Source organism: Helianthus annuus, chromosome 9 (assembly GCF_002127325.2).
Source record: "Helianthus annuus cultivar XRQ/B chromosome 9, HanXRQr2.0-SUNRISE, whole genome shotgun sequence".
Classification (NCBI taxonomy): domain Eukaryota; kingdom Viridiplantae; phylum Streptophyta; class Magnoliopsida; order Asterales; family Asteraceae; genus Helianthus; species Helianthus annuus.
The window spans coordinates 14773406-14786717 of NC_035441.2; the positions used below are offsets into that span (position 1 = coordinate 14773406).

A 13312-nucleotide genomic window follows, 5' to 3' on the forward strand; every position below is an offset into this window, starting at 1 on the left:
AATATAAAGACGTCTTTCCCGAAGATCTTCCGGGAATGCCACCGGAGCGCGAAATAGAGTTCGGGATTGAACTGACCCCAGGTGCTAAACCGGTTGCTAAGGCACCGTATAGATTGGCACCGTCGGAACTGCAAGAGTTAATGTCTCAGTTACAAGAGTTACTTGAAAAAGGATTTATCCGGCCTAGCGTGTCTCCTTGGGGAGCTCCAGTGCTCTTTGTAAAGAAGAAGGACGGGAGCATGCGGATGTGTATTGATTACCGGGAGTTAAACAAACTCACGGTAAAGAATCGATACCCGCTCCCGAGAATCGATGACTTATTCGATCAATTACAAGGCGCTAGCTGGTTTTCAAAAATCGATTTGAGATCGGGTTACCACCAACTAAGGGTAAAGGAAAGTGATGTACCAAAAACGGCATTCCGAACACGATACGGACATTTTGAATTCCTCGTGATGTCTTTCGGATTAACGAATGCGCCCGCGGCTTTCATGGACCTCATGAACCGGGTTTGCAAACCGATGCTCGATAGATCGGTGATTGTTTTATAGACGATATCCTCGTTTATTCAAGAAACGAGGCGGAGCACACCAACCATTTACGAGAAGTATTGGAAGTGTTAAGGAGAGAGAGATTATATGCTAAATTTTCAAAATGCGCCTTCTGGTTACGAGAGGTGCAATTCCTAGGGCACGTCATAAGTGCCGAAGGAATATTGGTGGATCCGTCGAAAGTGGAAGCGGTGTCAAAGTGGAGCCCTCCAAAGAATCCATCCGAAATTAGGAGTTTCTTGGGGTTGGCGGGTTACTATCGGAGATTCATTCAGGATTTCTCCAAAATCGCAGCACCGTTGACCAAATTGACCCGCAAGAATGAGAAGTTCGTCTGGGGAAGCAATCAAGAAAAGGCATTTCAGACATTAAAGGAAAAGTTAACCTGTGCACCGGTATTGACTTTACCGGATGGTACGGAAAATATGGTGGTGTATTCGGATGCATCACACCTAGGCCTTGGGTGCGCGCTAATGCAAAGGGGAAGGGTGATCGCATATGCCTCTAGGCAACTTAAGCGGCATGAAACCAAGTACCCGATTCATGATCTTGAGTTGGCGGCCGTGGTCTTTGCCTTGAAGATCTGGAGGCATTACTTGTATGGTGTGAAAAGTACTATTTTCACTGACCATAAGAGTTTGAAGTACTTCTTCGATCAGAAGGAGTTAAACATGAGGCAGAGACGTTGGTTAGAAGTGGTGAAAGACTACGACTGCGAGATCCACTATCACCCCGGAAGGGCTAATGTGGTGGCGGATGCCCTTAGCCGAAAGGACGAATGCGCCCCAATTCGAGTACAGTCTATGCAGTTGGTAGTAACTTCAGGTTTGCTTGAGCGAATCCGAGAAGCCCAAACCGAAGCGGTAAAGGAAGAAAATTGGAAGAAAGAACGTATAAAAGGGATGATAAAAGACCTTACGGAAGGGAGTAATGGAATGAAATACCGGAATGATAGGATTTGGGTCCCAAACACATGTGGTGTTAAGAGTCTCTTGCTTGACGAGGCTCATAAGTCTCGCTATTCGATCCATCCTGGAGCGACTAAGATGTATAGAGATTTGAAGCAAAACTACTGGTGGCAGGGGATGAAAAGGGATGTGGCTAAATATGTAGAGAATTGTTTGACTTGTTTACAAGTCAAAGCGGAGCATCAGAAACCATACGGTAAGTTGCAACCATTAGACATTCCAGTTTGGAAGTGGGAACAAATTACAATGGACCTGCTAACTAAACTGCCCAGAACTAGCCGTGGTTTTGATGCCATTTGGGTAATTGTGGATAGACTAACCAAAAGTGCCCATTTCATCCCTATCCGAGAAACTTATACGTCAGAGAAGATGTCAGAAGTGTACACTAATGAGATAATAGCACGCCACGGAGTGCCGGTATCCATCGTGTCCGATAGGGATACCCGGTTCACTTCAAATTTTTGGTGCGATTTCCAAAAGCAAATGGGAACTAAATTGTTCATTAGCACCGCATACCATCCTCAAACGGATGGTCAAAGTGAAAGAACAATACAAACATTGGGAGATATGTTACGGGCGTGCATAATTGACTTCGGGGGTAGTTGGGATGTTCACCTGCCGTTGGTTGAATTTTCATATAATAACAGTTACCACGCAAGCATCGGTATGGCCCCGTATGAAATGCTATACGGTAGGAAGTGTCGAACTCCGGTATGTTGGGGTGAGGTTGGTCTGCGTGAACTTGCACATAAGGATATAGTTGGACTCACGAATCAAAAGATCGACATAGTCCGAGCTCACCTAAGGGCGGCTCAAAGTCGACAGAAGGCGTATGCAGACAAACGAAGCAGACCAGTTGAGTTTCAAGTTGGTGATAAGGTGATGTTGAAGGTATCGCCATGGAAAGGAATAATCCGGTTTAGAAAAAGGGGAAAGTTAAGCCCAAGGTTTATCGGGCCCTTCAGAATTATTGAGCGGGTCGGTAGGGTGGCATACCGTCTCGAACTGCCTGCAGAGTTGAGTGGGATACATAGCACGTTCCATGTACCACATCTCCGAAAATGTCTAGCTGACGAAACCGCGTATATTCACTATGACGACATCGAGGTGGATAATAGTCTCAACTACGCGGTGAGACCAATTGCAATTCTAGACCGTAAGGTGAAGAGCTTAAGGAACAAGATGATCTATCAAGTAAAGGTCAAATGGGAACACCGAAAAGGATCAGACACCACTTGGGAGTCTGAAGAGGAAATGAAACGACTACACCCTACACTTTTCGGTACGTGTATGAAATTTTTGTTTTATATATATACAGGTTTCGGGGACGAAACCCTCTTTAAGGAGGGTGGACTTGTAACACCACGAAAATATTAATGCTACATTTTAAACTAAATACTAGTAGTAAGTTAAGATAAAAGACTAGGAAAGATAACCTAGTTAGTAAGAATCTTAACATAATATGACAAAGTATAATTAAATGCCCTTTTTCTATAGCTCATGTATAATTGAGGGACCAAACTTGTCAAATCTGGAACTTCAATTATTACTAGTAAAATAACACACCAAACACACACCTAAGTGTGTGTTTGATCGACCAGAACGCAGGAACAAGGGGATTTCCCCTCAAACCCTAATATTCACAAAATCCATCAATTGAAGGTTTGAATCAAGTCCAAATTGAAATCTGAACATAGATTTGTGATCACCTTGACTAAGAGATTGTAAGGTATGCAAAATTTCATGATTCGGTTCTACCTTAAATTTTAGATAAATTGATGAGATTCAAATCTGAGCATGCATGATGTTTGTTTTGATTGAAATAGTGTATAGGGAGGAACCCTAGTAGATTTCTTGTTGAAATTTTGGTCTAACTCTTGTAAAGTTCATATTCACCATTAGAGGTGATATGAGGGTTTTGTAGAATAGTATGGGAAACTAGGATTATGATGTTATCCTAGTGTAATTCAGGTTCAATGAAATAGGTCCAGAATTATTGATGTGAAAATCTTGTGAAATTGCTTAAATAAAAGTTTATCATGGCTAAATGGTAAATGTTAAACTTAGTTATGAATTGTAAGAAATCATGCACATAAGATGCTTGATAAAATGCCTAAAAGACATTGATCGACACAAATGTGGTGTTGGTAAAGTAACAAGCTTAGTCATGAGCCAAATGGTTCTAATGGTAATTGGCTTGTATGTTTTAGGCAACACGAGTGAGGCGTCGGGAAGTCAAGCCGGTACGGATGCTCGTTTAAAAGGAAAGCTTTGAGGTACGTGGTTAACGTTACTATTATATTAATGATTTAGTTTTCAATTTAATGGTTTACTAGTTTGAACAAATTAGAGTCGTGTTGGTTTGGTTGTCTAAAATGAGGGACTTCATAATGGCAACCCCAAACGAGTTAAAAAAATGATGGGTACAAACCGGGTAACGGAAGTACCACATCCGTAGACCATAAACCTGTATGTCGGGTAATGGGAAGAATATTGTTAACGCGCAAACCGGTAATGGGAGCGTGTGTGTTGAAGCAAGGGATCTAAATGGGTCGTGCTTGTTGCAAAGAAATACCCCGTACTGCGCTTTGATGACTTAAAAGTGCAGAGATTGGTATGAACGGGTCAAAACAGCAAACAGGAAAAATATGCAGGAGCCACCGTAAATTACGGTACCACCGTAATTTACGGTGGAGGGTAAATCTTTACGGTGGTTCTTCACTGAATTACGGTAGAACCATAAGTGCCCAGTGCCCAGTGCCCACCGTAATTTACGGTGGAGCCCAGCCAAAATCGTCAAGCTTTGTATAATTTCATATTTCAAACCCGCTTTAAGCGTACACTTAATTATGTGAAATTTGAGGGTTCTAACATTATTATTTTGTTAAATTTCCAGCTTTCGAGTAAGTCAATCAAGCGGATGATGATCTACACAAGGCTAATGAACCGAACACATTCAAGAAGTAGTTCTTCACTTTTGTCTTAGATGTTCATTAGTGATAATTTTAAAATGAAAGGAATACTATGTATCCTTTAGTGTTGTGGTGGTTTTTGAAACACTTATGTACTAAACCAAGATTAATATTAGTGTTTGCGCTTTTAAATAATTATGATCTTTCTTAGTTAGTCGGTAAAAAAAAATATATAGTATATACATATATTGTGTATTATAATTAAGGGTGTTACATAAATATAATTTAAGGTTAAAATATTTATTATTTTAACTTGGAATTATAACGAAGACACTTTAAAACGTAACTCAAAGGCACTACGCAATACTAAAACAAGGCACGACCCGTCCGTCTAATAGACATCAGTACATTGTAGGTAGTTGTGATTGCCGAAGGGATTTGAGTTACAATTGTGAAGACGCAATACAGTGAGTTCGTGTCCCCCTTTTCTTTTAATTGTTTTCAGTGTTATACTTCGGGGGTGAAATACATGTTACGATTATTACAAACGTTTTATACATGGTATGGTTAGCTAAGGAGGGTTACTGCTAGATCATGTGAATGGGTATGGCGAATAAGGCCATCAATCCTCGTTGTAGGACCGATGGGCATGAGTGATAGATCTATTTGGGTGTAGCGAGCCCCACCCGTGAGTCCGTCGAGTGGACCATGTGGTGACTATGTCTTACAGCCGGAGGCCCGGTGCAAGTCTGCTAGGTTTGAGTCTTCCTGCATCACTTCACACATACCATTGGCTTTGCAACCCAGTGGTGATCTCTTTTTTCTTATTGCTACATACCAGGGACTTACATACATACTTACAACGTTTTCAATGGTTTATACGTACACACAAACGAACATATGAACTCGCTCAACTTTTGTTGATGTTTTTCACTCTACATGTATTTCAGGGAAATTGTAAAGTGGATCTGGCGGACGTTGGAAGTTTCTATGCTGCACTAAGAATAAAGATGTCATCCATGGTCTTTGAGTTTGGTCAGTGTGTCTCTTTCCTGGACGAGACACGCCTTCCAAACCTTGGTGCTATTTAATATCTTTTGATGAGTCCTTAGTGAACTCATAAACATTTTGTATGATTGTAGAAATTGAATTTGAAGTCTACATTTTTAAAACAATGTTGTTACGTTTTAAACTTATTTTATGGATGACAAATTTATGGTTTTATCATTTAGTTGATGTTATGATTGAATGCAATGATATTAAGAAAGTTACACCAAAATCACACTTCCGCAAAAGCCAGGGTGTGACACAATGGTCCATCGTCTCCGAAACCTCCTCACAGAACAGGCACATCAGAGAGTCCGAGAAGATGTTTCGATGAATGAGAGCATCTTTAGATTTACTTTTGACTATATTTTGTTTGTCATAAGACTTTTGAGCTATGATATATTTTATAAAACTCCGAGTATGTTGTTGCGGCATACATATATTTTTTTTATCATTGTTTGAATATAAACTTTAGTTAAAATGAGTTAATAATACTATAGAAGTGATCGAAGCACAAAAATACATTGACATCTAAGCTACCTCACAATATAATTTTTCTGATATAAAGTGACACCATTTACTTATTTTGTTATTTAAATAATATAATATAATGATTTATAAAAATTCAAATTTACTGTTGTGACCTGCTTATTTTTATCTACGTTTCCATAAAAGTTGATATTCTATGTTTTTTACCATGACAAACCAAATTGATACCGTTCGGTGTCGTGACAAATCTAACAGATTCCGGCTGAATAACATCAGTGCCAGTATCATCCAAACCAATATCAGTATTCATTTTTATGTTTTTCGATCAATGTAAAACACGTATCAATATACTATTACAACTATCTTTTTTGGTTATCATACATAATACTTGTGACATATTGGTACTGTAATAAACTAATACCAACCGAATACCCGTAATAACAGACGAGGAATCCCATTAGTTACATTTGTTCATGATCTAATTACTGTTAATGGCAGTTAAGACTCATCTTTATTTTTTATTATGATTATGATATATTATTTAAGTAATTAATTAACATTTAAAACTTAAGAGTAAATTGTTATTTTAGTGCATGAGGTTTGACAAAAATACCAGTTTAGTTCAAATAGTTTTTTTTCTTGCCATTTTAGTTTCTGATTTTGTCATTTTTTGTCATTTTCATACAACCCACTAACTCCATTCAAAAAATTTAGTTAACTTAGGTGAATTTTTTTTTTGGGTATTGGATTTTAATAATCCCAAGTTTCACCAATTGGCCGGTAATAATCCCAACTTCAAAAATTGCCTACAACAGTCCCAACTTGTAAGATTTTGGCCACCAATGATCCTTGTCTAACTGGGTTATAACCCAGTTAGTTTTTTGAAGTTTTGAGCGGCGGAGAAGGTCACTAGAGGTTGGAGATGACAAGTGGTGGTCTCCTTTGGTGGTTTCAGGGGTAAATAAGGTCGTCGGAATAAGTTGCAGGTCACCGGAGTTGCGTAGATGGTGGAAATTTTAAACTCCGGTGACCTGCAACTTATTCAAACGACCTTCTTTACCCCTGAAACCACCAAAGAAGACCACCACTTGTCATCTCCAACCTCTAGTGACCTTCTCCGCCGCTCAAAACTTCAAAAAACTAACTGGGTTATAACCCAGTTAGACAAGGATCATTGGTGGCCAAAATCTTACAAGTTGGGACTGTTGTAGGCAATTTTTGAAGTTGGGATTATTACCGGCCAATTAGTGAAACTTGGGATTATTAAAATCCAATACCCCCTTTTTTTTGCAGGTGTGATGATATGAGGATGGTGATGTGCCGGTTTACAGTGAAGATGATGACGATGGTCAATGAAAACTGACAAAAAATGACAAAAGTCAGAGACTAAAATAGCGAAAGAAAAATATTTAGACTAAAACAACATAAAAAAAGGCAAATTAGAAAATAATAATTCCACCATTGTGAAATTAGCCAATAATAATCCCAAGTTAGGAATTAGCCACCAATAATCCCACTTCGTTCATTTTTGGAAAATAATACTCCAAATGCTGACGTGGCACTTTTGTCGTTTAGTGACGGTGGATTGTTATTTTCCAAAAATGGACGAGGTGGGATTATTGGTGGCTAATTCCTGATTGGGATTATTATTGGCCAATTTCACAATGGTGGGATTATTATTTTCCAATTTGCCAAAAAAAAAAAAACTATTTGAATTTAAGTGACAATTTTAGTTTAACCTCTCAGACATTTACTTTAAACTCAATAATCTCAAGTCTCAACATCAGCTTGATCTTAGGGTATGTTTGGGTGAGCTTATTGAAATAACTTATTGACTTATTGGCTTCTTGGAAAAGTCAGGATTTTATGACTTATTAACTTATTGGCTTTTCCCCCTCACATACACCCTCTTTACCAAACATCATTTTAGAGCTTATTACTTTTTAAAAAGCCAATAAGTCAACAAGTTGTTTTAAAAAGCTTACACAAACATGTCCTTAATCGTTATCCCAAACCAACGGTCCAGATTCACACACACCAGAAAAACCAAACACACACAACACATGCCACAATAAAACCACCACCGTTTCATCACAGCAGCACCTCATCATCATCATCCAAACCCTAATTTCACCACAAACCATCTTCACAATAACCTCCAAAATCACCAAACTCTCACCAAAATTCACCACCAATTTGCACAATCCACCTATCACAGTACTCACCTGCACTCAATTTGCACAGCTAGAAGCAATCATCGATCTCAATTACCCAAATTACCGTTTTTAGGGTTAACCGAACCCTAATTTAAGTTTTTCCAATCAAAATCGCCAGACGAAACGTCATCGTTTTGTGTTAATCTTATCCGCAATTCGGTACCCTAGGGTTTGTTGTTCGATTTTGATTACATCGATACTTATAGCCAGACGAAACGTCATTGTTTTGTGTTTACTAGTTTCAGATAAATTGCTGAAACTGTAGACTTTCAGGTTCAGTTTTGTGTATGTATAACAGTATAAGTATTAAGTATACATACATAAATCGTTGAAAGTATACTTTCAGGTTCAATTTTGTAGCTGTCTGGTCAAAATCGCCCGATGAAACGTCGTCGTTTTGTGTTTAATTTTATCCACAAATCGGTACCCTAGGGTTTGTTGTTCGATTTCGATTATATCGATATTCAGGTTCAGTTTTGTGTATGTATAACAGTATAACTGTAAAAGTATACGTACATTCATAAATCGGTAAAAGTATACTCTCAGGTTCAATTTTGTTGTCTGGTCAAAATCGCCAGGCGAAACGTCGTCGTTTTGTGTTAATCTTATCCACAGATTGATACGCTAGAAGTTGTTCAGTTTCAATTTTATCGATTCTCGAAGAGTTATTTGTCATTAGAAGTAGATAAACCGTTGAAAGTATACTTTCAGCTTCGGTTTTTGCATATGTACAACAGTATAACTGTATAAGTATACATACATACTGCATACATATCTTAGGGTTTTGTTATTGAACTAGAAACCCTAGGTTTTTTGAAAGTGTGAAATTTTGATTTGTGTTGAGTTTAGAACTAGAAGCGTATTTGAGTGTTTTTGGATAAGAAATGGCTGGACGTGGAGGTAGGAAGGATGATTCGGTAGCAATTAGCAGTACGAATGTTTTTGCGGCTCTTGGGAGTTTGAAGAAGAAGAAGAAATCTGATAAGGGTGGTAGTTCGAGAAAGGGGCGAGATAAGGAGGGTGAAGGGGAGACGGAGCAGGTTTTTTGGGCTCCGGCACCGTTAACGGTGAAGTCGTGGGCGGATGTGGATGATGAAGATGATGATGATTACTTTGCGACTACGGCTCCGCCGCCTGTTTGGGGTGGTGGTGGTGATCAGGAAGATAAGGTGAAAGGAAGTGAGAGTCCTGTTGAGGTGAGGAAACCGTAAACGTGTCATTATTTTCAGTATTACTGCATTTGCATATATACAGGTTTCTATATTTTTAATGTGTTACAGTTTAGGGGGGCTGTTTTCGGATTGCTTGATTAAGCATTGGCAGATAATTAACTTGTTCTTAACTTGTCGGGTAAATTTGTAAATTTGAATACACCAACAAAATTTAGTTTAAGAACGTAATCTCAAACAATTTATCAAGACATTTTATTTCACTCAGAGGTGTCTTTCTTTTAAAAAAATAAGCAGATAAGCTGTTTAAATAAACAGTCCGAACACCCCCTTTTATGATGATTCGCACTAATGTAGTTATGGGATTTCGATTTCATAACTACATTAGATGCTAGTAGTGGGTCATTACTACTGGATATTGTGTGATAACTATATATCTGATTGCAATTAAGGGCGTGTGTGGTACGGCCGAAACACAATAAATCATGCTTTGTGTGTGCGTGTTTATGTGTGAACTAAACGGTATTGGTTGACTTCTATGCAAAGTTACTAGTGGCAATTAATATCTAGTTCAGTCAACATCTTTTCAACTTACTTTATTTGATTATTTTTTAAGTTTAAGACATTTTTGCATGGTAGTTTGTATCGTTTCAGACTTTCAGTTGATATTCGATGTATAAACTCATGTCAACTGTGTGGTACTTGGTAAGTGCATTTTTAAAAGCTAAAACGTTTTTCATAGGGTTTGTCTATTATTTCTTTTGAAACTTCAGGGCATCTCATTGATTTGAAAGTTAAAAATGTTATGGCATTTATTTGCTAATCTAGTATCTTGCATAAAACTAGTAGAATAAACAATTTTCAATTTCTTTTGTGTATTTAGTGGTTTATTATGGCTTAGGTAGGCTTATCATGTTGCATGATTTTAGTTTTAATGGATGTTAGTTGTGATGGCATTTATTTTTTTATGATCCTAACCAGTATAGAAGTTTATTGCATCTGGTGTTACTGTCATTTTTATTGAAATATGTGCTTTATGTACTGCATCTATGATACTAATATTTTTTTTTTGTAAGATTGCATGTGGGTGCACATATTATAATTTAATATGAAAAACTAGCTTTTAAGCAGACTTTCGATCAATATTTTTTAACTAGTTTTTGTGACAAATAATGTGTTGGTGCTTTATGAATTAAAAAAAAATGTTCATAAAAATATTGGATCATTATGTTCTTATTTTAGTGTTTGTAAAATATATTGTATCATTGTTATGTATGGACACGAGAATTTAAAGGGTTGGTGGAAAAAAATGGATACGTCTGTCTAGTGTTGTAAGAAACGGTAGGCGCTAGTCGGTTGGTGAGGTACCGACTAGTGATTAATCAGTATTAATATGGATTAATCGAATTGGGAGTCTTAGATGTAACTTTTGTTTTATATATACACACACATTTCTATATGTAATTTTTTGAGTAGACATGTTTTAACCCCTCGTTGAAATTTGGCCGGAATCTGGCCAAAATTTGGCCGGAATAAGACCACCGTTGACCGCCTGGTGACTAACTGCCCATGGTGATTAATTTGCCATTACTCGGCTCCGATTAGTGATTAATTGGCGATTAATCGGAGCCTAGGCGGGATTTTTACAGCGATGCATGTGTTGATGGTTTATTTCTTATGGTGTAGGTGTGTTTCTTGTAAATGTATTTATTAATCTTTTTTTTAATTAAATGTTTTTTAGGAAAGTGAAAGTGAAGAAGATGACCTTGATGAAGTGGATGATGACAATGATGATGAAAATGATCATGAACCAGAACCACCAGCAGAAAAGGAGCCCGCTGTTGAAAAGCCCTCTGAAGTTTTGCCGCCCAAAGAAGCCGACAGACAACTTTCGAAGAAGGAACTGAAGAAAAAGGAGCTTGCAGAACTTGAAGCTGTTCTTGCTGAATTGGGTTTAAACGGCAATAATACCCAAGAAGACACCCGTGGTAAGCTAGTGTCATTTTTCCAACTATGAATATGCATGATGGAGAAAAGGCTTTTAAATCGTTTGAAAAGACGAACTATTTTCATCTAAAAGTTTTAATGGCGTTCCGTCATCTAGAGGTGCACAAATTTGTTAATTTTCTTAATTGGTTCGGTTATTCACCTTAACCGGTTTGGTTAATAACCGGTTATTTTCATTTTTTGTTTTTTTCATAATTAAACGGTACATCGGTTAATAATTACCGGTTACTATACTAGAGATCTGTGACCGGTTACAAACCGTTGGTTTTTTTAAACTCCTAACCGCCGGTTATTAACCGGTTTTTTGCCCACCTTTTCCGTCTTCCGATATTTTCATTTAAAAACATGTTAATGCCTGTGGAATGTGGATGTTTTCGTTTATACCGATTATGACCAAAAAAATTGTATCCGTTCTTAAAAGACCGTTATGATCTGTCACATGTTGACGCTACATCTAAGTAACGTATATACGTGTTTTCAAGAAAAAAGAAGTTACGGCATTTGTCATTTAACATGTTTTTGGCCTGAATCGGTGTAGATGGAATCAGTTACATACATGAGTGGCATATAAAGTAGGATAATGAATCTGGAAATCACATAAGTGTGTATATGCTTTTACTAGTGTTTCTTGGTCATAACGACCATTTAAAGTTCTTAACCTATTTTGACATGGTGGCACTTCAACAAATGTAACTTTTATGTTTTGAACATTTGAAGTACAATGCCATTGTCAGTCGGATTTTGGCAGAAATTGGTATAAATGCATTATGCAATCATCAGTACGTAAATCACTTCATTGGTCCCCTGAATCAGAATAAAAAAAATGAATTTTTTTAATTTCCTTTTGGTTTCTATATATCTTCTTCTGCAGGTAGTGTTCAAGAGAAAGTCGAGAACCAAAACGGGGAGCAAGAGAAAAAAGACAATAACGTGCAAGGCGGCGAGAGCAAAAGTGCAAAAAAGAAAAAGAAGAAAGATAAATCTTCAAAGGAAACCAAAGAACAACAAGACCTCACAAATGAACCCGACCCCATGAATTCTGAATCTGCTGAATCCGAGAAGGCTGAAAATTTATCTGCAATCGACGTCAAAGAGAAAATGAAAAAGGTGGCTTCCATGAAAAAGAAGAAATCCAGCAAGGAAATGGACACCGCCGCCAAGGCTGCCGCTAGTGAGGCCGCGGCAAGAAATGCACGACTTGCTGCAGCTAAAAAGAAGGAGAAGAGCCACTATAACCAGCAGCCTGTTCGCTAAGTTTTGTCTTTACAGTTTATGATATATATGTCTATGCTGTAGATTGCATGCTTAATAAACCCTATGGTCGTCTTCGGTGACATTTTGAGAAGTGTTCACATAGCGAAATTTTACAGTTTTTTTTTTTTACATTATAGAATTTATAGACCTGTTTGTGCGGTTGGTAGAAAGTGAAAAAGATCCTTTCATGGATGAAACTGTTTTAGAATTCTAGTTTTTGTTTGTCTTTGGATGATGATTTGTTTCCTCCTCCTTCTATTTATGTGAATTGGGAAGTTTGTAATTGGGATGTTGTATGTTGTTTTGCAAATATAGCATTTGTATACAAATTAAAAATAGAAAAACAAAAAGTTACAAGCAATCAAAATGTTTTTTTTTCCTAAAATGATAAAATATGTAACTAGTAGATATCCAAGTATTAATCATAATGCCCCGCTTGCGGTGTGCACATTTAATATATATATGTGTGAGTGTTCGAGGGGCAAAAGTGATATGGTACTAACTTTAACGTTATTTTACTAATTTGGTGAAAATAACGTTAAAAGCGGCAGACGGTTAATCGTGCATCATGTGGTGACGTTGATAGCTTAAAGACACGGGGTACATGCACCAATCAGTCTCTTTCCCGACTGTTATGTTTCTTAGGTCTAAGGCTTGATAAAAAACTACAATCGAGCCGGGGTCTCACTGGAAGCAACC

General features: G+C 37.6%; 1 protein-coding gene across 1 annotated transcript; it reads left to right on the forward strand.

Annotated features, from left to right (window-relative positions):
* The first annotated feature begins 8022 nt into the window (after window positions 1-8022).
* On the forward strand, window positions 8023-12896 carry LOC110877214 (troponin T, fast skeletal muscle isoforms). The gene is made up of 3 exons (XM_022125379.2): window positions 8023-9379; window positions 11094-11340; window positions 12231-12896. Exons 1-3 carry the CDS (start codon window positions 9068-9070, stop codon window positions 12611-12613), a joined length of 942 nt encoding a protein of 313 aa, XP_021981071.1. The 5' UTR covers window positions 8023-9067; the 3' UTR covers window positions 12614-12896.
* The last annotated feature ends 416 nt before the right edge of the window (window positions 12897-13312 follow it).

Bases quoted from the DNA above. Each gene is read 5' to 3' on its own strand.
- LOC110877214 (XM_022125379.2), top strand. From the start codon at position 9,068: ATGGCTGGACGTGGAGGTAGGAAGGATGATTCGGTAGCAATTAGCAGT. The intron at 9,380-11,093 runs GTGAGGAAACCG...AATGTTTTTTAG, and splicing joins GAAGTGAGAGTCCTGTTGAG to GAAAGTGAAAGTGAAGAAGA. The intron at 11,341-12,230 runs GTAAGCTAGTGT...CTTCTTCTGCAG, and splicing joins TACCCAAGAAGACACCCGTG to GTAGTGTTCAAGAGAAAGTC.